General features: G+C 38.7%; 1 protein-coding gene across 3 annotated transcripts in view; it reads left to right on the top strand.

Moving 5' to 3' along the window:
- myo10l1 (myosin X, like 1) overlaps positions 1-24432 on the top strand; it is a 73597-nt gene that overhangs the window by 3470 nt on the left and 45695 nt on the right. For all 3 annotated transcript variants that reach the window (XM_047345483.1, XM_047345482.1, XM_047345481.1), the window contains exon 2: positions 13109-13207. In XM_047345483.1, the coding sequence (XP_047201439.1) occupies positions 13109-13207 (99 nt within the window). The remainder of the gene's footprint in view (positions 1-13108; positions 13208-24432) is intronic.

The following is a 24432-nucleotide window of genomic DNA, read 5'->3' as shown; positions in this document are numbered from 1 at the left end:
AACAGCAACTGGTTAATTTCTAACTCACTGGCACTTTAAAAGAAACAAAATGCTCTCATATAAATGTAATTTTTTTCCAAATGTTTTATAAGTTGGTGTTTTACTTAAATAAGTTGTGTGCAGTTTAGTGAAAAATATGGTATCTAATCAGGCTGAATAAAGCAATAGGCAAGTTATGAAACTGCTGTGGTGCCACCAAGGGGGATGAACAGGGAAAGGCATATTATATATATAAAATAAAAATATTATGTTTGTAGAAGGTTCTTGAAGAAGACTTACAGAAGATCAAACTGAGCATCAGAATGGGGAAGGAAGGGGATTTATAATACTTTGAAGATGGCCTGGTTGTTGGTGCCAGACTGGTTGGTCTAAGCATTTCAAAAACTGCTGATCTGCTGTGATTTTTCACACACTATCCCCTCTCAGGTTTCCACAGAATGGTCAGAAAAAGAGAAACACATCCAGTGAGCAGCAGTTGTGTGGATGAAAATGCCCTATTGATGTCAGAGGTGAGAGGAGAATGGGCAAATTGGTTTGAGATGATAAAAAGGTAACAGTAGCCAAAATTACAACCAAAGCTTGTGGAATAGCATCCCTAAAAGGAAAACATGCCGACTCTTGAAGCAGATGGGCTACAGCAGCAGACGACCACACCAGGTGCCACTCCTGTCATCTAGGAACAGGAATCTGAGGCTGACGAACATTAAACAATAACAGATCAGAAAATTGTTGCCTGGTCCGATGAGTTGCAATGTCAGCTGCAGCGTTCAGACAGCAGGGTAACAATTTCCTGGCACATTTCCGGCCTCTTGAAACCAATTGAGCATTGTTTAAATGCCACAGCCTACCACATTGTTGCTGACCAGTGTACAGCTCTTTTTATGATTACTTCCAGAAAGACCATGCATGATGTCACAAGACTCAGATCATTTCAAACTGGATTTTTGAACATGATAATCAGTTCACTGTGCTCAAATGGTCTCCACAGTCACCCAATCTCTATCCAATAAAGCAACGTTGTGATTTGGAGAAATGGGAGATTTGCATCCTGGATGTGCAGCTGGCAGATCTGCAGCACCTGTATGCTGCTTTCCTGTCAATGTGGACCAAGATAGATGTGGCATAAATGCAGACACCTAGTTGCATTTATGCCACATGAATTAAGGCAGTTCTGAAGGCAAAAGGTGGTCCAAGCAGTACTAGTGTACTGGTGAGTGTAAATATTTTGGTTTAGGCAAGTCACCTCACAATTATCAGTGGCCCTCACCTGCGACCTCTTTCTGGAGGTGGCCCTGTCAAAATTTAAAAGGTAAATAGTCACAGTTCCGTCTTTTAGGAGTTTCAAATCTCTTTTAGAACTGATTCACGTGTTTCTAATTATTCTATAAATATACCAAAAAATCATCTTCATTTTGCAACCAGTAATTTGTGACTGAATAAAACGATACAAACTGATATTTGAGCTATTAACTAAACCTTTCCATCAAAGAAGCTTTAATTTATTTGGAAATGCTACTGAGTTTATGTGCAGATGGCAGGTGTATGGTGCACAGTAAACAGATGGGCTTTCAAGAGAAAGCCTCTGTTTGACTAACATAGATAATACAGGCCCTTCTCAAAATATTAGCATATTGTGATAAAGTTCATTATTTTCCATAATGTCATGATGAAAATTTAACATTCATATATTTTAGATTCATTGCACACTAACTGAAATATTTCAGGTCTTTTATTGTCTTAATACGGATGATTTTGGCATACAGCTCATGAAAACCCAAAATTCCTATCTCACAAAATTAGCATATTTCATCCGACCAATAAAAGAAAAGTGTTTTTAATCCAAAAAACGTCAACCTTCAAATAATCATGTACAGTTATGCACTTAATACTTGGTCGGGAATCCTTTTGCAGAAATGACTGCTTCAATGCGGCGTGGCATGGAGGCAATCAGCCTGTAGCACTGCTGAGGTCTTATGGAGGCCCAGGATGCTTCGATAGCGGCCTTTAGCTCATCCAGAGTGTTGGGTCTTGAGTCTCTCAACGTTCTCTTCACAATATCCCACAGATTCTCTATGGGGTTCAGGTCAGGAGAGTTGGCAGGCCAATTGAGCACAGTGATACCATGGTCAGTAAACCATTTACCAGTGGTTTTGGCACTGTGAGCAGGTGCCAGGTCGTGCTGAAAAATGAAATCTTCATCTCCATAAAGCTTTTCAGCAGATGGAAGCATGAAGTGCTCCAAAATCTCCTGATAGCTAGCTGCATTGACCTGCCCTTGATAAAACACAGTGGACCAACACCAGCAGCTGACACAGCACCCCAGACCATCACTGACTGTGGGTACTTGACACTGGACTTCTGGCATTTTGGCATTTCCTTCTCCCCAGTCTTCCTCCAGACTCTGGCACCTTGATTTCCGAATGACATGCAGAATTTGCTTTCATCCGAAAAAAGTACTTTGGACCACTGAGCAACAGTCCAGTGCTGCTTCTCTGTAGCCCAGGTCTGGGGAATGCGGCACCTGTAGCCCATTTCCTGCACACGCCTGTGCACGGTGGCTCTGGATGTTTCTACTCCAGACTCAGTCCACTGCTTCCGCAGGTCCCCCAAGGTCTGGAATCGGCCCTTCTCCACAATCTTCCTCAGGGTCCGTCCGGTCACCTCTTCTCGTTGTGCAGCGTTTTCTGCCACACTTTTTCCTTCCCACAGACTTCCCACTGAGGTGCCTTGATACAGCACTGTGGGAACAGCCTATTCGTTCAGAAATTTCTTTTCTGTGTCTTACCCTCTTGCTTGAGGGTGTCAATAGTGGCCTTCTGGACAGCAGTCAGGTCGGCAGTCTTACCCATGATTGGGGTTTTGAGTGATGAACCAGGCTGGGAGTTTTAAAGGCCTCAGGAATCTTTTGCAGGTGTTTAGAGTTAACTCGTTGATTCAGATGATTAGGTTCATAGCTCGTTTAGAGACCCTTTTAATGATATGCTAATTTTGTGAGATAGGAATTTTGGGTTTTCATGAGCTGTATGCCAAAATCATCCGTATTAAGACAATAAAAGACCTGAAATATTTCAGTTAGTGTGCAATGAATCTAATATATATGAATGTTAAATTTTCATCATGACATTATGGAAAATAATGAACTTTATCACAATATGCTAATATTTTGAGAAGGACCTGTATTTAGTCTCAGGGGCACATTTGGCATTATCACTAGTCCCAGAAACCAACATGCACAAATGTACAACAGACATCGTCAGTCTTTACATCAGTCTGTTTACATTAAAGATACCTCCCTTCTCTGTCATGTTGTTAAACAGAACAAACGATATGCCTTGTTAGTTGCTACAGGCCTGTCTATCACATTAGCATATTAATTTAAAATACTACTTTGAAGACAAATATGTATTATCTGGCTATAAAATCTATGCATGTTTAAAAATAAGCTGAAAATAATATACTTGCAGATATCCGAGCATGCTTTTTGTTTTAGTTTTTTTCGAAATGCAGTAAAACATAATTGAGGATTTAAGGAGAGCCTGTTTTGATGGACATTGCAGGCTATATAATAATATCTGATGTAAAGTGTGTAGCTTCTGCAGGAATCTGGTTCAGAAGAGGGAGGGAAGCAGTCACTGGAGATGTGTGACCTATATTCAGCAGCTCCGAGCACATTTGTTCTTCTCAGGAGCTCCATCAGCTCTGCAACTCTCCTCCTTGGTTTTCCTTCCCTCTGATGCTCTGTCTCTCCTTGTGGCCACTCTCTCGATGCTTCTTCATCTCACTCAACCAACCACGCTCAGTGTTGCTTTGCTGGTCTCCTTCCCCCTTCTGGCAGCTCTCTTGTCTCCTTCTCACTCTTGCTTGTTTTGCAGGTTTTTGTGTGCAACTGAAATCCTTTTTCAAATGTCGTTTAGGGTATTTAGACATTGCATGATGAAACAACATCCCCCAGAATCATCATGTTCTCTTAGCAAAAAGAACCCCCCCCCCCCGACCAGAAATTTCAGGCAATAAAGTTGCACTAAATACTTTACTGTATTTTACATTTTACAGTGTCATAAAAATTATTATCCCCTTACAGATTTCTTTAGTTTTAGTTGTTTATCATTCTTGTTTTTTAGATCATAATATCTGATTAAGATAACCTGAGTAAAAACTTAAAGCAGTTTTCAAATATTTTTATTTATAAAGGGAACATAATAAATATGCTACCTTTGTTTAATCATGAATTAACTGAAATTAGCTTTTTATTGCTTAAATTTAACTGGCAACACCCAGGACTGATTACTGCTAGACCTGTAGAAACAGGCAGTCACTTAAATAGAACATATCTGGCATGAGGAAGTAGGCCAAAAATATCCCAAAAAGCAACACATCATGCCCAGGTGTAAAAAAATGTTCAAGAACAGATGAGTTCAGTTAAGTTCAGACTTTATGATTCTTCAATAATAAAAAGACTGAGCAAAATGGCCTCCATGGGGGAGCTTAAGGCAAAAACCAATGTTGACCAAAAAGAACAGAAAAACCAATCTCAAATTTGACTTCAGAAAGTTTTCTGTGGTCTGACAAGACAAAAGTGAAACTTTTTGTAGGGCTTACGTGCAGTTAAATTTGGGATAAAACTAATAGCCTCATAAAAAACATCGTACTCACAGTCAAACATGGTGGTGGTAGTGTGATGGTCTGGGGCGGCATTGCTGCCTAACGACCGGGGTGACTGTAATTGATGGAATCATGAATTCTGCTCTCTAGCAGAAAATGCTGAAGGAGAATATCCTACTATCGGTTTATGATCTTAAACTTAAGCGTTGTTAGGTTATGAAGCATAAATCCGATTGAGATACTATGGTATGACCTTAAAGAGGCGGGTTATGCTCGTAAACCGTTCAATGTGGCTGGATTAAAACAATTCAGCAGAGAAGAGTGGGCCCGAATTCCTCTACTGCTTGATTGAAATTGTTCCTACCAAGGATGGCACAATGAGTTATTAGGTGTTATGGGGCAATTACATTTTGGAACAGCTCCAAGTTGGTTTGGAAAGCTGCATTTTTTTATTAACTCTGGTCTGAGTAAGTCAGAAAGAGGGGAAATACATTTTCACAGAGCTGTACCACATTAGTTTTATTCCTTGTGTTTGTACATTCAGAAGTAAGTCAGCTTTTTAACAACAAGACATTGTTTGAACAATATTTGTCAAATGACTACTTGAGCTTAATATAATTTTTGATTTTAAGTGATTGAACTTGTGATTTAAATGTAAATTTGTTCTTGAAGAACCAGAACCTAGAACCCTATCATGCTGTAGTGACTGATCAGGGTTGTGGTTGATGCAGTGGGTTACTGTGTTTCACACGAGAGCAGTCATCTTCTCATTTCTCAGCTTATCGTTGGACAGTAGCTGGATGGTAGACAGTAACTGGCTTTGGATACAGATGTAATCCTCTGCTGGCCTCTAAATACTCTTAATTTTGCCCTTTTAGCTGGTCCATGCGGATGCAGAGATCATGGGTTACTTAAGTCCTGAAATACACAACAGATTTTGTTTACTTTAAGGTAGGACTTTGTTCAATGTAGCAACTTGTCATTCTGTGTGAAAGAGACAAGAGACAGAATGGGAACAACTTTTAAGTTTTGTGCAATTATAGTTAGAGTTCATTGGATGCCACTGTGCAAGAGAGAGCAAATATCAAGACTGATGCCACATTACACTCCAAGGATGTTTTATTACATCTCACACCTTCAATGCTGGCATCGGGAATGGACTGGTTATCAATACTTAGGTACATCGTTATAAAAAGTGAAGATAACCCTTAAAACTACTCAAACTTTACCGTTAAGTGGAAGGTATACCTTGATTTAAAAAAGTAGCGAAACCACTATAATTTTCATACCATTCCAGTGGAAATCATACATTTAGTATTGCTATGTTTAAACTCCCAGCATCCACAAATGCTGATAGGGAAAACACTGTTTCCATGGTACCCTGTTTCTACACTGTTTCTGTGAAGTCTTGTTGCCAGGATGTTGGTGAGGGTGTGTGACCATATTTTAATCAAAATGACTGAGAACATGATAATTAGCATTCTCAAGGATTTGCAGTGTTAACGTAAATAGACCATATGCAGAGTGTAGGCATGTGTATACTCACTGTGTGGATTTTGGTCACTGCCTCTGATCTGGTTAACTTTAGACAATTGTATAATTAGTTTTACCCTTTAATATATTCCAGATTAAAAGACCATCTTTCCAAAGCTGAACAATAATAATAGAATATGCATAATGAAGCCAAACAAGCTACTCTGTATATGTGGATGTTCTGTAAACTCATAGGTCTTCCATATCTGCAATATACTAGACTAGACATGTGACAGTGCTCTGATCCAACATGCTCTCTGTTTGTTTCTAACATTAACCAATCATCCTTATGAGAAAGGAAACAACAGGACATGTTTTCATAGTTTAAAGTTGAGCCAATTGTAAGTTATTTTTACACTCCAGGCAAAAAGAAAAAAACATCTTAGTGACCACACAAACATCTACTTTCCAGCTTACAAATTAATATTTGTGTTGAAAAGGAATCTACCCTCTGTATGCACAACCACAATATCATGTGTCAAAAAGATGTTTGCTGGAAGATCAATTTGTTTTAAAGCTGTAAGCAGCATTAAACGACGCTCTGGCTCAGAGCTGTGGTGTAACCGAGGCCCTTCGGAACCACCAAATCAATGCGTTCAATCCCTCACAGTATGTATATGTAGCCTGTAGTTGGCACTGATCTGTTATGAAGCAGAAAAAAAAGTTGCATCCAGCTTCTAGGTTGTGAAGGACTAGGATTTAAAATGGCTGACTTCCTGTAAGGTTTGGATGATCCTTCATAAATTATGCAGGGGACATGTCCTTTGAGTCAGCGCTCAGAGCTCAGAATAATGTTACACAAGAGTTGAGAGTATTGTATTTGCAAATTTGTTTTGGGGCTAAAAACTTATACCAAACAGTCTTAGTGTATTGAGGCAACATCTATGCAACGTTCGTGTGAAACTGTTCTGACGGGCTGCAGTTTAGAGCGGTCTAGGAGCCACTTGGCTATGCCCATTTTCAATTTCCTTCAAATGCAGAAATCTTAACTCCATATGGATTTATAGCACAATTTCCTGATTTTCTGTGCATACACAGCTACATCTAAAAAGATTTGAATATGGTGAAACAATTCAATAGTTTGTTACACTCGTTTCAGAAAGTGAAACTCATTTATAGATTCAATAAAAATGAAAATATGAGAATGTGACATTTGTAGCCCGTGTGAGGGATTTGTGTAGCATTTGTCTGTGCGTAGTGGCTCTTGATGCACTGATTCCAGCCTCAGTCCACTCCTTAAGCTCCCCCAAAAATGTTATGGATTTTGCTTGACAATTCTCTCAAGGATGTGGTTTTCCCTGTTGCTGGTGCAGTTTTTCCTACCACACTTTTTCTTTCCACTCAACTTTCTATGATTATGCTTGGATACAGTGTTTAATGATAAAGCTTGCATTTTGCTTTTGCAGTGAAGTTGATGATCAGACTTATACATCTCAGCTAAAGCCAGACTGTTCGTCAGTGTTAAAAAGAACGGTGGGGTTTCCTGTTACAGTTACCTTATGCTACTATTTCTTTTGGAGTAAAGACATTTAATGTGTGCCAGATTGCTGAAATCATCATTTTCCCTCTAGGAAAACATCCTCTGTTTTCTTGCAATCAGCAAGTGAAAATTTATGGAGTTGTCAAAATGGAATATGCAATAAATTATTAGTGTATAAGATGCAAAAACAGAGAAGGCAGGTTCAGTGCAAGAGAACTGTATCATTCCATTCACAGATAGGCATGTCACAAAAAACGTGAATAAAGTTCTGGATTAAAACTTCCAAATAAATTATTTTTATTTTGCAGTATTTTCTCTGTAATCTCTTTCTGTGACAGATGTGACTTATATACAGCCAGGTGACAACCCCACCCACCCAGCCCACACACATAAACAGATGTTGATTTCCTTCCAGCTGCCATAATCTGCTTAAAGCCTCGCTGTCCTGATTGTATTATCACCTTTAGTGGAATATGGCTGACACAGTTTAGGTCTCTGAGACAGGATGGGCTGCGGTGGCAAGAAGGATCATTGAAAATAATTGTTCTAATGCAGAGCTTTATCTCATGAGTGGTATCCTTTATTTTATCCATTGTGTTTTATCAGTTCTCTTCTCTAAAACTCAAACAGGAGCTGGGATAAACAAACAACAGATAATTTAGTTTTCTGAGTGCCTTGTTCTGAGATATAGGATGATTGGTGCAGGTAGGAGTGACTTCCTGGACCTCCTGCACTCGCTCAGAGAAGCGCACAGGGCACTGCACCACGTTACCTTTTTTCACTGAATGGCCTGGTAATTGGTCTGGAGCACTCAATACAGAAAATCTCTTTTACCTGCATTAACTGATGCTGCTGATAAACTGACAAAACACATGGTCGTTGCTCCTCCATGCAAGACTGAAACTGATGGTGGAGGTATAGAAACCTCCCATATACATGGGAAAATTACACAATTTGTGAAGAAACATTTTAGAGTAGATGTGCCACCACCATGCATACATGGTGGCACCACTGTACTAAATGCACAGTGGTGCCAAAGTTGACTTTACACTGGAATTAGCTATTCCAAATTTGGCAAAGTTCAGCCATGTTCGAATGGTTGTCGAGGTCTTGGACATCATAGGGTGTTCTACGTCCAGTATCAAGAGAGTGTTAAATTTTTAGTCAGATCCGCAGTCTAGGTAAACACCAACAAATCAGTAGTCAGAACCTCCGTGGCCCTCCAATTCTCTCCCAGAATAAAAACAGTTCCCTCAGCTTTGACCTATTTCTTCTACCTATTACATCAAACATGAGATGACATGTTACTGAACCAGGTTACAAAGCGGTTTACCAGCACTCAGTATTATACAAATTGTCTACTAATTATGTAAATTAAATGACTTCTATTTGAGTATTTCTGCAAATGCATGCAAGCAAGGCTCTACTGAAAATCTCACCTGTACAAATCGAGGGAGCTGAGGAGACAGACACTGTTCCTGGAAACGGTGGACAATAAAAAAAAAACTCCAAATGTTGAAATAATACTTTTAAAAACATTCCTTTTATCTCAATTTATAAGATCTCCACAGGCCTTTAGTCTGTAGAGATCTTATAGAGTCCCTGTAAAGCCTGACAATATGAAAAGTGCTCTGAAGTTCGATTGATTGATTGATTGATTGATTGAGAGTCCCTCCATTTCTAAGCTGCCAATGAACTGTCTGCCATTAGTTGCTTACTGGTCAGCCACCTTTTTCATATTTTATTCATTTCTAACGTTCTACAGCAATCCGTTCATTTTAACCTAAACTGTATTCAAAGCCTCCCAACCATTTTGTTATATGTTTTGGTGAGGATTTATTGGTGCTTGGTGGAGGAGGGTGGGCGTGTCTCTAAAGTCTCTGAGGGAGAGTGGTCCTTAATTAAGCGAGGTCTCTGGGGCAGTGCCTCGATCAAATAGCACCAGCATCTATGTAATTACTTGAGCCGAAACAAAGCATTTATCACACAGTTGTTCAAGCTTATGGGGTGATGGCTGGCTTTTGTGTTTTTGTGGGTAATAAAATATTATTAGTCGAGCAGGGTTTCATTAGTCGTTCTTCCATTTTTATCCTTGGTATAATCACTGCTTGGAGTTTTATTCTGCAGAAGGGCTTTTATTGCTGTAGATAGCAGTGCATCTTAGCTTCCAACTGTAGACAAAGAGTTTGCATTCTAGTGTGATTTCTGTCTGCAACTAATGTACTGTATGCTTATTTCTGGATACCTTTTAAAGAATTTAGTTGTATTTGAGTTCCAGTTTGAGCTTTGAGGAAACCTACATGTTACAGTTTTTTTTTTTTTTTTTTTTTGAAGGTTTCACATGGTTAAAGACATCATAGTGATTAAAAGGTTTACATTTTTACTATTGAATATATTACAAACTAGACTAGGTTTTATCTTTCCAAATTTTGTCATGCTACCTCCAGAAATAGTTTTAAATACTCCCAAAAAAAAAAAAAAATCCAGCGCAACTAATTGCTGTCAGAAGTCATGTAATTTGTAAATAGAGTCCACCTATGTGTACTTTCATAATAAATCACATAAAAACAATAAATACAGAATATAACTAGCACTATGCATCGCATTGTGAAACGTGGTGGTGTTAGCAACATGCTATGGGGATGCTTTTTCACAAGCAGAAACAGGGAAGCTAAGATTAAAATAAAATTCATTCTAGATAGTTGAGATATGAAAAAGGTGAAAAGTTTAAGAGGTAGGAATATTTTACAAGACACTGTAACTGCTTAAAATGAATGTATAATAGAAGATCCAGATTGTGAACTGGCAGAAAGCTGTGAATATTTAGTTAGAAGAAAGATCATTGTGTGTTAAATATATAAAGCTACATTTTGACATTTTAAGCACATTTTTCCACCTGTTGACATTCCCTTCTGGCACCAAGAAACTCATTAGACAGCATCACTGTAACACTCAGTCAGTTCTTGTTAGTTGGAGGTCAGGGGTCATGTTTGAGACAACTGAGGTTGGTTAGGATTTTATGAAGCTTGAGGAAATGCTTGGTGGACAAAGCTAAAGACCTGATTTGTCTGTTTTGAGATTCACATGGTTGAGGAAAAAGGAGAAGGCAAGTTGATCACAAGGTTTCATCTGTATATTCGAATGCAAAGAAGAAAAAGGATCTCTTGATATGCACAACCCTTCCTGCCTGTCTGAGTGTGCATTATAGTGGGGAGCTGCTGAGGACAGCAAGAGGGGGGGGGAGGAGTGTGGTGGTGTGTAGGTGGGTGGAGGTTGTAATGCCGGCAGGTCGTTTATAACCTGTCTCTGCTAAGATGTGTTTAAACAAGGACAGCCCTTTGAGCCGGAGAGAGGAGCCAGATAACGTAATACAGAAAACTGTCCTATGCATTAAAGTCTGGTTTATTATTAAACTCCGGTATTTTTTATTGTGCTTTGTGTTTATGCATTTATTATCACTGTCCTTTAAGATAGTGACGTACAGAGAGATTAGAGCCAGTGGAGATCATCAGGTCACTGTTACAGGCCAGTGTGCTGGAATCTGACAGATCAGATGGAATTAGTAACCAGGAAGTCAACAAACTGCAACTAGAAGCTGAGAGGATCTAGAAGAGCGATGGAGGAGTGGAGTACTTACAGCGAGAGATGCTGAGGAGAAAACAACAGAGAGAAGGAACAGGAGTTGACAAAGACTGTAGTTACAAAGGTTCAACAAGAGGAGTTTATACTTTTGGAAAAAGCAAGCCTCCAAATAGACTCAGTCTTTATTAATCCCTTCATGTTTAGTAAACTGCTGCAGACTGTATGTGTATAAAAATGGTTGGCTGTCTATATGGGAGAAGGGCTAAGAGGAACAAATGTGAAAATGGGCTAGAGAATATAAATAGTAAAGGGAAAATGAACAAAATAAAAACTTTACAGACAGTTCTGGGGGTGCGGGACCATCTATTCCTAAAACAGTCCATTTCCACTCTGCTGTACATGTGTTTCCGAAACACATCTGATTTCCTCTGAGAAAGAATGATGTGGATTAGAAGAATAATATGGATGGCCTTTTAGTACTACTTACAGTAACTTGCAAAAGTATTCACATTCACGAGTTTTTTTACATATTTATGTGTTACATCCACACACTTCATCGGGATTTGGGATGTGATAGACAAACTCAATGTAGTACATAGTTCTGTTGTGGAAGGAAGTGTATTCAGTTCCGACTGTGTTAATACTTTATAGAACCGGCTTTCACTGGAATTGCATCTCGTTTTTGAGGTACTTTTCTACCAGCGTTATGTCATTTACATGTCTTGCCATAGATTATCAATTCAATTTAGGTCAGGACTGGATCAATATAAACATGAATATGCTGTTATCTACACCGTCACATTGTAACTCTGGCTGGATGTCCTGCCTCCACCTCAGTCCCAAGTCTTTTACAGGCACAAACTGTTTTTCTTTAGGACTGAAAAGCATCCCCACAGCATAATGCTGCCACCACTGTGGGGATCAGGGTGATGTGCAGTGCTAGGTTTCTTTCACACAGCAATTTCGCAGGTCACAGAATGAATTCTGAAGAAGGAAACAGAGAGACCTAGTTTCTTGTAAATTCACATTAAAATAAATTCCACATGAATAAGCACTTAAACTTCTGTCTGCTTTCTTTGCATTATGCTATTCATCAAATGCATAGTTTTCAAAATGTTAAAAAAAATTATAAGTATTCATTATGGTTCCTAAATTTTCTTGCATCAAAGATTAATGAGAATCATGATTGTTTTACCCCGAAAAACCTGAATTTGAAACCATCTGACATGATTTGAGACACATGATTTAGCAGCATAAAAGATTCAGTGCTGGTGCAGTATCCTGAACTGCATGAGGCCCATTTATTTGCACAGCTCCAGGTGCGTCGTTGAGTTTTGTCTCCTATTTCTTGCCCTTTAATGTTTAGCTCCTCCGTCATGCTACACCCATTTTTTCAGGTAGCTTCCGGTCAGAGGTCAGTGATTTTTTTAAACTGAGACTTGTCTGTGCTGAAAGGCATTTGGATGTTGGCACCAGGGGTGCCAACATCCAAATGTCACTTTGTCTAACAATAACTGATTCAGATGCAAACATCATCCCACTGTAAATACTGTTGTTTGGCCAGATGTTACAGTCTGTTTTCTATTTTGCACATCTGTCTTCCTTAGCATATGGACAGAATCTTATGGCTTGCTGCACTTTGTCAGTCAACAATCCTTTGCTCCATTTTCTGTTATTATTACCAGAGCCCTCTTTATTGACTCAATTCCCTGAAAACACCAGTTCCCTTTTCATCAAAAACACCCCAGGTTTTAATATGGTTTCATTCGCTGGCTTTGCTGCTTTCCCTTGAAGTTCTGGTATCAGCAGAGGGTGCAATACTTAACCTAAGCAGCAGAATCGTTGCATAGACATGTTTTGTGCTTGTTGCAGTGCTGAACCTCAGTGTTTGTATGTTTCTGTACGATACAGGGGGCTCGAGTTTGGGTCAGGGAGAAGGAGCAGCTGCTTCCAGCCATTGTCAACTCCTGTGGAGATGGGACCCTTGTAGTCACAACCGACTATGGAGAGGTAAGGAATATGCAGACAACAGTAGTGCAATGGGGACCTTCGTTACTCAGTGATGTGCGCTTTGCCTGCAGTGTGCCTCCTGCACCTTTATTTACAGAATGTTCACTTTACAATGTGCACAAGGAGCATTTCCACATCATTCATCAGTCATTATTTGTTCCACATCAAACCGACCTGGACTGTTTGTGGCCAAAAGTTGAATCTCAGTTTCATCCGATTAAAGCTCTTGTTTCTGGTTAAATTCCCAGTAGAGTTTAGCAAACTCCGTATGTTTATGTTTATGATGGTAGGACAGGAAAAGCTTTCTTGGCATGCTTCTGAAACAATCAGTTGTCATGGAAAAAGTGTTTAATGGTCAATGAGGAGAGTTGGAGACCCCAAGATACCAGTCCTTGACTTGGGTCCAGCCTAATGGGTAAGAGAAATGGACCTTTTTATACCACAGGTAATGAGGGAATGTTTCCAGAAAGTCAATCAACTTAAAAAAGTATAAATAAATAAAAAATAAATTGCATTTATTTTAAATGGATTGTTTAGAGCCCTAGCAGCACTTGTGATTTTATTTAAACCAAATATTCATGAAATATTTCTTAAGATGGGATTTTTTTCTCCCAATGAACAGTTGTATCCAAATTAAAGGTTTGATTAAAAAAAATAATTTATTTAGTCTGAGATTATGCCGGTACAATAAAAGATGAATTTATTTTAAGGCCTTTAACTCATGGTTACCAGGGGAGCCAACAAATCTGTCATTGTAACGTGAGGTCCAAAGTAATCCAACAGGACATTCAAATGTTTTTGAATTATGTATTTGTATATGTAAAATCTATATTAGTGTATTAAACATGTACACTTTACGCCTTGGAATAAATGTTTTTGGATGTGTTTTGCACTCAGAATGCCCATCTGCTCTAGTTGGCAGCATTTAAACAACAAGCTAATGATGGATTTAATGCTTTTGAAGTCACAATCCTAAGACTCAATCCCTCCTTCATACCACAGAATCTCTAACCTCTTTTGTATAAATGCGCAATTAATTCATGTTTCTGTGGCCTTTCAAACAATCCTAAAAGGCCGAGCATTTGATGCATCTGCTTTGATTGCAACAAGGACGGAGAGACAGTTCCCAAACTAGAGGTTGTAGGCACGATCATTCTCTTTGCGGTGGATTATAAACGGCCAACCCAACCCCCATCCTGCTCTGCTTACATCCTCGTGTTCCCACTCTCTGCCAGTGGCTGGTGTTTAAATGTTGCCTCTGCAGGAGATGGTGAATATTTGATAGAGAATCAGCAGGACTGCGGGCTATACCCTGGTACAGCAGGATCTGACCACTGTCGTCCATGACTCCATATCCATCCCCACTGTTTTTGCATAACGTACCCCTGCATGGTTGTGAATACATGTTTGATCCCAAGGGCCATAGAGGGACGTGAATCCTGCAAACATCTTGCTACTAAATAGTAAACCAGCTACATTTTCTGTGTTTGCATCCTTTTTATCTTCCTTTCTTCCTATAGTCTTCCTGACCTAGTTCTCCTCAGCATGCGCTCTGTGTTTCAGATACTCAAACAGTCTACTAGTATGCTACACATACATCATATCCTGTACTCTATAGACAAAAAGGTCTAGTATATTGCTCTTGGTGCCAAAATCACCCAGATAAAGCCAGTTTAGATGCACTTTATCTCTAAAATAAACAACTATATCATGCTGTTTACCTTCACTGTAAAGAAAGAAGTCCCTGTATGACGGTGCAAGATTTAATTGCTCTTAAAGGACTCACCTTTGTGACTCAACGATAGTCTAAATCTGCATAAGAACATGTTGCTGCCATTATACACATGTTTGACGTTTTTTGGTTTTCTGAAAGAAACTTAAAACATGATTAAGATTAGTTGAGGTGCAACATATGTTTACTGCACCATACAGAATGTAATAGTTTATAATGTGAACCTAACTAAAGCTATCTTGTTGTTTTTATGAGCGAACATATCCCTCATCACTTCACTTTATTAATGACATACTAATAGAGAACCACAGTTGTCAGTGCTGATTGTTTATCTGAATGAAACTTAGAACCACTAAGAGTAGAAGATGAAATCAATTCTCCGTTGCTCAAAAATTTGGTTTGCATTTATTACAGTTGGTAAGGACCATACCCACTGTTTCTTTTCAAAATAAATAATTATGTTTACAGATAGCATTTGCTAAGGATATCTAAAATCAGTATTTTTTTGGTGTGCAACACTAGTTCAAGATAATTAGGATTAGACATTAGTACATACAAAGTTCTCTGACTTCCTCTCACTCTCCAAAACATGTTGGTTCCTTTAACTGAACGCTATAAATTTCCAGTGTGGATTGGCGCGTGTATCTCTGCGTCGCCCTGTGATGCTTTGACGACCTGTTCGAGGTCCACCCTGCCTCTTAATCACTGATCACTGCATAGAAATTCCACAATAAAACTGAATCGAATTGAAAATGAATTGAAATGATTTTAATCTTTTCAATTGATTTTAGGGATTTGGACTGTTAGAATTTTAGATACAGTTAGACCTAAAATTATTCATACCCCTAGGAGATTTAGATATTAAAAAGATTTAATTCCACCAAGAAGTTTGTTTCTGTATTAATTTGGATTTATTTCCATTTTATTTAAAAAACGGCATGCCTAATTTTTTTTAAAACCTTTTCAATTATCAATGGAAAAATCTTTTGTGGCATTACAGCAATAACACCTAAATACCAACAAATTACCTTCTGATATTTTGAGAATTTATTTGTAGTTATGAGCTCCATGTCTTTGAGGTTGGAAGACCTCCTTGGCATCACCCTAATCTTTAGCTCCCTCCACAGTACAGCTGCACACATCAAATTGGAATTTATATTGCAATCTCAAAGGACTGCTTAGATGCAATACTTGGTTGGATATCATATTTTGAGTCACATCTATTCAGATGCCAATAATATATTCGGGCAGTTAGATGGTCTCCAGCTACACTTGATATCAGGTATATTTTCAGTGACTGAGATTCTAAAATTCACTGAAATGGTGGGGAAACTGTTATAATGGAAAAGAAAGAAGAGAATCAGGAAAATTGTGTGAATAGCAATTTTTTATCATCGTCACAATATTCACCAATAGTATTGCAAATATCTTGATGCCGTACTGCCTTGCTACACAGATTCTCTTAAACTGTTGCAGTTACAGTTTAACTGCATTTTAACTGTACCTGTATGTAAAGATCCTTTATGTGACATTTGTTCTGATTTGGCTTTACTTTTTTAATAACTGTAATGAAAATATGAAATTCAAAAGAATGACATCAATGGTGCAAAGGATGTTTTTTTTGTTCAGTCCTTTTATGTCATTGGGTTGCAGATGATGTGCTTTATTTTTTTAAATTGTGTATTTTTTCCTAGTAAACCAATAAAACCCCACACAACCAACTTTTCCCTTTCTCTTTAACATGGATATATCTCACAGAGTTATGAATATGTTTTGGATCAGATCTGATTAGAGGAAAGTTGAATGAACCTGTGATGAAACTGGGACAGCAAAAAAACTAGAAAGTCAGATAAAGACAGAGTCAGTACATAGCTTTATAGGTAATGAAAATCAGCATTAAAATAAAATAGATTTTTCCTTGATGCAGAAGAAGTGTTTATTACCATGCTTTTATTAAAAATCTTACATGCTGCTTCTTCTATTGAGCTCGGTTTTGGTATAGTTGCTATGGCTACAGTTAGCATCAGCGTATTCCCCTTATAAAAGCTTAAAATGTACATTTAGGTTTTATAGATGCATTGTATGATAAATGTGAACATCGCCCATTTGTGTGCATGTACACATGCAGGTTATGTTTTGCGTGACATGACAGCAGTGAGCTGAAAAAGCCACAGTGAGAGCTCAGGCGAGGACAGAAATGGCTGCAGGGATGCATTACTTCATGTGCACAGACAAAACTACCACACCGCTGACAACTTACACCGTAAAATAAACTTAATAAAAAGTGCATACATTACTTTATTGGTTTTATTCTGCATATAAAAGATTAACACTGTGTTATCTACTGACCCACTTTTATCTTCATGGTCTTACAGCTTTTGACTCTCTGGGGATTTAGGAGTTACACAGTTGAATATATCAAATGATGAGATAATAGAAACTCACCCGTAATTCTATCAGAGGGTTTGGTTTTACCTAAAGACAGTTCCCCTGTCCTAATCAGACACGTGGAGGTCTGAGGGATCAGGTCCAAGGTCAGCGATGAGAACTGCCGGTGTGCACAGCACTGTGTGATACTGTATCTCAGCTCAGCATATAGGTCACTGTGCCCACAGCGCTCTTCTCTCTGCCTTTCCATTTTTATCTCTCAGGTCCACACTCCCTCACTTTTGCTGCAGTTAATATGTGAAGTCAAATGAAGAGGCTTGTCTCCCCTGGCTCTGCTCCTGAATCATGCAAAGCAGCTTCAGACATCAGAGAGCTTTATGAAAAAGGTGCACACACAGAATGTGCATAAGTGTCTCCATAAATCACGTTAGGAGCAAAGTAATTGTACAGAAGAGAAGCAGTAGAAAATGGTGAAAGGATAAAATTGGTTGTTTGCTCAAGAAAGGGAATATTCAAGTTAGCACATCATGCTATATTTTGCACATTAAAACGGATACTATGCAAACTGTTCCTAGATGCATGACCTTTTATCACTGTTCGCCCCTGCTATTTAAAACATATGTCATAGAAATTCTATACTGACCTGTATTAGGATGATGGGATAATTTGATGTAGATAAATTATGTATTAATTTAAATAAATCAAAATACGTAATAATTGGTATTTGAACATTCAGTACACAGGAAATTGTCTTTGGTAGAAGTCTATCAGCATACCAAATCTTGACCTGACAATATTTGCTTCTCAACCTTGCAAAACGTTCTCTAAATGTGTTACATTCTCTTGTTCACAGCTCTACTTAGGAAATCCTGAGGTCAACCTAGTCTAAAACCTTTAGCTTTCGTTTCATGGAGTATTTCTGGCTGCGATTTTGAAGTATTCGTAATTTCATCCCCCTTGACAAAAACGCCTCATCATTAATTTATGTAATTCCTTTAATGATGAACTGAAACATTACAGAGATTTTAATTCATATTGAGGAATAAGAAATTATCATTGCCTACATAAGTGAGGTAAATTTATACTAGCACTGTACTTTTACATAGAGTGTAGGATCTGTTCAAAAATAGATGTAGAGTCGGTGAAGTGAGTTCTGCTTCTACCTACACCTTTCTGGTCACTTTTAATGTTTGATGATAGGGTTTCCTTTCTTTTTTGGCAATAAAAATCAAATGAATAAAAAAAAAAATCAAATGTTTAGTTATCCTTTAAAAATATGAATCTTTATATTTTATTCTCAGTATAATCTCTGGCATGGCCTTACAGCATGTAGATTAGTCATGCATGCATGGTTTTTTTAAATGCAATTTACTGGCAAAAAGGGAGAAGAAAACAAAGAACAGTCTAGTTATTCGTGCTTACTGTATGATTTATAACTAAGTAAAGATCAGAGTTGCTTATTCTTGCTCCACTTCTAGATTATTCTGTTTCCCCCTGATCGACCTGAAGTCGTTTTTCTGTTTATCTTCATAATAAATTATTTAATGCGAGGTGTCCATTTTTAGACTCTAGGTCGTAGAACTCAACGTGTGTAGGCTTGCATCACATACATGAAGTTAGAGAGTTCCTGTGTATTTTCTTTGTGTTGAAATGAAATAAGGATCTGCTAACAGAAAGAGTTTAAACCCACCTGAGGGCAAATGGAGGAAGACATTTAGAGAAATCTCTTTTTATGTCCTGCTGCAGCTCTACAGGTCCTTCTCAAAATATTAGCATATTGTGATAAAGTTCATTATTTTCCATAATGTCATGATTAAATTTTAACATTCATATATTTTAGATTCATTGCACACTAACTGAAATATTTCAGGTCTTTTATTGTCTTAATACGGATGATTTTGGCATACAGCTCATGAAAACCCAAAATTCCTATCTCACAAAATTATCATATCATTAAAAGGGTCTCTAAACGAGCTATGAACCTAATCATCTGAATCAACGAGTTAACTCTAAACACCTGCAAAAGATTCCTGAGGCCTTTAAAACTCCCAGCCTGGTTCATCACTCAAAACCCCAATCATGGGTAAGACTGCCGACCTGACTGCTGTCCAGAAGGCCACTATTGACACCCTCAAGCAAGAGGGTAAGACACAGAAAGAAATTTCTGAACGAATAGGCTGTTCCCAGAGTGCTGTATCAAGGCACCTCAGTGGGAAGTCTGTGGGAAGGAAAAAGTGTGGCAGAAAACGCTGCACAACGAGAAGAGGTGACCGGACCCTGAGGAAGATTGTGGAGAAGGGCCGATTCCAGACCTTGGGGGACCTGCGGAAGCAGTGGACTGAGTCTGGAGTAGAAACATCCAGAGCCACCGTGCACAGGCGTGTGCAGGAAATGGGCTACAGGTGCCGCATTCCCCAGGTCAAGCCACTTTTGAACCAGAAACAGCGGCAGAAGCGCCTGACCTGGGCTACAGAGAAGCAGCACTGGACTGTTGCTCAGTGGTCCAAAGTACTTTTTTCGGATGAAAGCAAATTCTGCATGTCATTCGGAAATCAAGGTGCCAGAGTCTGGAGGAAGACTGGGGAGAAGGAAATGCCAAAATGCCAGAAGTCCAGTGTCAAGTACCCACAGTCAGTGATGGTCTGGGGTGCCGTGTCAGCTGCTGGTGTTGGTCCACTGTGTTTTATCAAGGGCAGGGTCAATGCAGCTAGCTATCAGGAGATTTTGGAGCACTTCCTGCTTCCATCTGCTGAAAAGCTTTATGGAGATGAAGATTTCATTTTTCAGCACGACCTGGCACCTGCTCACAGTGCCAAAACCACTGGTAAATGGTTTACTGACCATGGTATCACTGTGCTCAATTGGCCTGCCAACTCTCCTGACCTGAACCCCATAGAGAATCTGTGGGATATTGTGAAGAGAACGTTGAGAGACTCAAGACCCAACACTCTGGATGAGCTAAAGGCCGCTATCGAAGCATCCTGGGCCTCCATAAGACCTCAGCAGTGTCACAGGCTGATTTCCTCCATGCCACGCCGCATTGAAGCAGTCATTTCTGCAAAAGGATTCCCGACCAAGTATTGAGTGCATAACTGTACATGATTATTTGAAGGTTGACGTTTTTTGTATTAAAAACACTTTTCTTTAATTGGTCGGATGAAATATGCTAATTTTGTGAGATAGGAATTTTGGGTTTTCATGAGCTGTATGCCAAAATCATCCGTATTAAGACAATAAAAGACCTGAAATATTTCAGTTAGTGTGCAATGAATCTAAAATATAGGAATGTTAAATTTTCATCATGACATTATGGAAAATAGTTAACTTTATCACAATATGCTAATATTTTGAGAAGGACCTGTATTTATGTCTCTGACATAATTTTCCACTTTAAAGGGCCTTCTTTCACATATTCATTTGCCTGTGGGTCGTCCCGAGTTATATACATTTCTCAAGCTTGATGTTTAAGACCTGGAGAGTTGAAAACAAATTGGACTTTGCCAGAAGAACCAGAACCACTCTGGACTACAAGAATGCTCTTAGTGGCAATAATCAAACAGTCAAAAATAATCCCAGAGCAAAACACATGAAGAAAGATGAAAAAAACAATTATAATAAGTGGAACCCCCCCACCCCAACAAAAACAAAACACCATTGTAAGATAATACTGAGCACAAGTAAATCATTTAATTTTTAATGCATTTTGCAAAAAAAAGAAGTTTGCTAAAATTGATCAAATTAAAATGATCAAGATCATGATAAAATTGATATGATCAAGTCAGGTTCCACATGAGGCTGGAAATCTACCTTTTTTCCACTTTTTTGCATGTGTTGATTTTTTGTGTAAAGCCTTGTCCTCTCTGTCTGCTCTATAGATTACTCTGGATGTTATGATCCTTAGGTGTTTGAGTTTTGGGTTTCTTCTATGTCTCTGTTTACATCATTTCCGTGTTGTTTGTGTTCTCTAAGTGCTGCCATTTTAGTTCAATCATTTGTGTATTAGTTGTGTATTAGTTTTCTTAGTTCATTGTCCGTTCAGTCTTTTGTACATTTAGATTATTTCTTAGATTTTCCTAGTTTTTTTTTAATCTCCATTCAGCTCCTCTGTGTTATTTCTTCCTGATTGCTCTCACCTGCATTCTGTGTCTTTCTCCACACTTCCCTCTGTATATAAGCTCTCTTGTTTTCTTATTATTAAATCCAATCAATGGTACATGCTGCTTCCATGGTCCTGTCTGCGTTTTGGTACAGCTCCTGCCTCACAAGCCATTTAATTTCCCTTTGGGATTAATAAAGTATTTTTGAATTTGAATTGAATTGAATTGAATGACATTGCAAGGACCACTTGATGCTCTGTTTCAAACGGTTGTGAGTGACGGCTCAATAACAGCCTGGGTTCCCAGACTGAGCCATTTGGCTTTCAGACGGTCTACAGGTCCTTCTCAAAATATTAGCATATTGTGATAAAGTTCATTATTTTCCATAATGTCATGATGAAAATTTAACATTCATATATTTTAGATTCATCGCACACTAACTGACATATTTCAGGTCTTTTATTGTCTTAATACGGATGATTTTGGCATACAGCTCGTAAAAACCAAAAATTCCTATCTCACAAAATTAGCATATTTCATTCGACCATTAAAAGAAAAGTGTTTTTAATACAAAAAACGTCAACCTTCAAATAATCATGTACAGTTATGCACTCAATGCTTGGTCGGGAATCCTTTGGCAGAAATGACTGCTTCAATGCGGCGTGGCATGGAGGCAATCAGCCTGTGGCACTGCTGAGGTCTTATGGAGGCCCAGGATGCTTCGATAGCAGCCTTTAGCTCATCCAGAGTGTTGGGTCTTGAGTCTCTCAACGTTCTCTTCACAATATCCCACAGATTCTCTATGGGGTTCAGGTCAGGAGAGTTGGCAGGCCAATTGAGCACAGTGATACCATGGTCAGTAAACCATTTACCAGTGGTTTTGGCACTGTGAGCAGGTGCCAGGTCGTGCTGAAAAATGAAATCTTCATCTCCATAAAGCTTTTCAGCAGATGGAAGCATGAAGTGCTCCAAAATCTCCTGATAGCTAGCTGCATTGACCCTGCCCTTGATAAAACACAGTGGACCAACACCAGCAGATGACACGGCACCCCAGACCATCACTGACTGTGGGTACTTGACACTGGACTTCTGGCATTTTGGCATTTCCTTCTCCCCAGTCTTCCTCCAGACTCTGGCACCTTGATTTCCGAATGACATGCAGAATTTGCTTTCATCCGAAAAAAGTACTTTGGACCACTGAGCAACAGTCCAGTGCTGCTTCTCTGTAGCCCAGGTCAGGCGCTTCTGCCGCTGTTTCTGGTTCAAAAGTGGCTTGACCTGGGGAATGCGGCACCTGTAGCCCATTTCCTGCACACGCCTGTGCACGGTGGCTCTGGATGTTTCTACTCCAGACTCAGTCCACTGCTTCCGCAGGTCCCCCAAGGTCTGGAATCGGCCCTTCTCCAGAATCTTCTTCAGGGTCCGGTCACCTCTTCTCGTTGTGCAGCGTTTTCTGCCACACTTTTTCCTTCCCACAGACTTCCCACTGAGGTGCCTTGATACAGCACTCTGGGAACAGCCTATTCGTTCAGAAATTTCTTTCTGTGTCTTACCCTCTTGCTCGAGGGTGTCAATAGTGGCCTTCTGGACAGCAGTCAGGTCGGCAGTCTTCCCCATGATTGGGGTTTTGAGTGATGAACCAGGCTGGGAGTTTTAAAGGCCTCAGGAATCTTTTGCAGGTGTTTAGAGTTAACTCGTTGATTCAGATGATTAGGTTCATAGCTCGTTTAGAGATCCTTTGAATGATATGCTAATTTTATGAGATAGGAATTTTGGGTTTTCATGAGCTGTATGCCAAAATCATCCGTATTAAGACAATAAAAGACCTGAAATATTTCAGTTAGTGTGCAATGAATCTAAAATATATGAATGTTAAATTTTCATCATGACATTATGGAAAATAATGAACTTTATCACAATATGCTAATATTTTGAGAAGGACCTGTATAATCCACATATATTACATTAAAAGAGAAATTTAATTGTGGATTTCCGTTATAGTGCTGATGTAAGAGAAGATGCAATGGACTAAAAGAAAAGCAAAATACAAAGAAAAATAATGATAAGAGACTAAGGAGGGAATTTGGAGACCCAAGAAGAAATTAAGAAAAAAGTAAGAGCACAAGAGAATGATGCAACATAGTGAGAGCTCATAATGAGCATCGCAGCATGGAAAATCGTTGTCCAACAACAACTGAGGTTGGACATACATTCAGATAACATGGTCCAGCTGTAACATCGCTGCAAGTACACAGCTGCCAAAACCGTTTGACCGGAAGACATGTCACTGCATCTTGTCTCTCATGCAACTGTGAACGTCACGCAGATCAGACACTGATTAGCCCATCACCAAACAAACTCACACAGAGATTTACAGACTGCTGTCCTGTCACTTCGCCATCTAATGGTCAGGTTTTCAGGAAGTAACTTTAATTGAATCCACAAAAAGCTGATGTAGGTCAAATGCAGTTGCTTTTATGTGTTGTAGATTTATTTTGCTTTTAGCCTTGGGGGCGGGAGATACATTTTCAATATTCAGTGTCTACTCTCGTGTATTTCTGGTTCATCGAAAGATAAAGGCAGATAAATGTGCCTAGATATATTAGATATATTCAAGGCAAAATGTTCTTTAAATTTATTGGAGAATTTTAATGAGCAACATGTTAGAGTGAAAAATACATTATTTTTTTACTCTGGTAAATTTTTTTTCCTTTATTTCCACTCTTATTACCTTTGGTTTTGTTGATTTTTATGATTGTCTTTGCAGTTCTGCCTCCATTACTTCCAGTTTAGGTTTAGTTTTCAAAAGCTTGAGCTGAAACGGTTACGTTTGTGCATGTGCATTTTGTATTTTTCTATGCAAAGCACATCGTACTTAAGATTTTTGGTTTTTAAAATTTGAAAAAGGAAATCTACAGAAAGTTGAACGAAATAGAATCAATAATCTGTATATTGTAAAATACAAAGTACTAGGATGAATGATTCTCTGAGGTGTAAACAAATAATTT

The sequence above is a fragment of the Girardinichthys multiradiatus genome, chromosome 19 (assembly GCF_021462225.1).
Source record: "Girardinichthys multiradiatus isolate DD_20200921_A chromosome 19, DD_fGirMul_XY1, whole genome shotgun sequence".
Lineage (NCBI taxonomy): Eukaryota > Metazoa > Chordata > Actinopteri > Cyprinodontiformes > Goodeidae > Girardinichthys > Girardinichthys multiradiatus.
The sequence above is the reverse complement of the archived record's forward strand: the minus strand, read 5'-3'. Positions and strand labels throughout refer to the sequence as shown.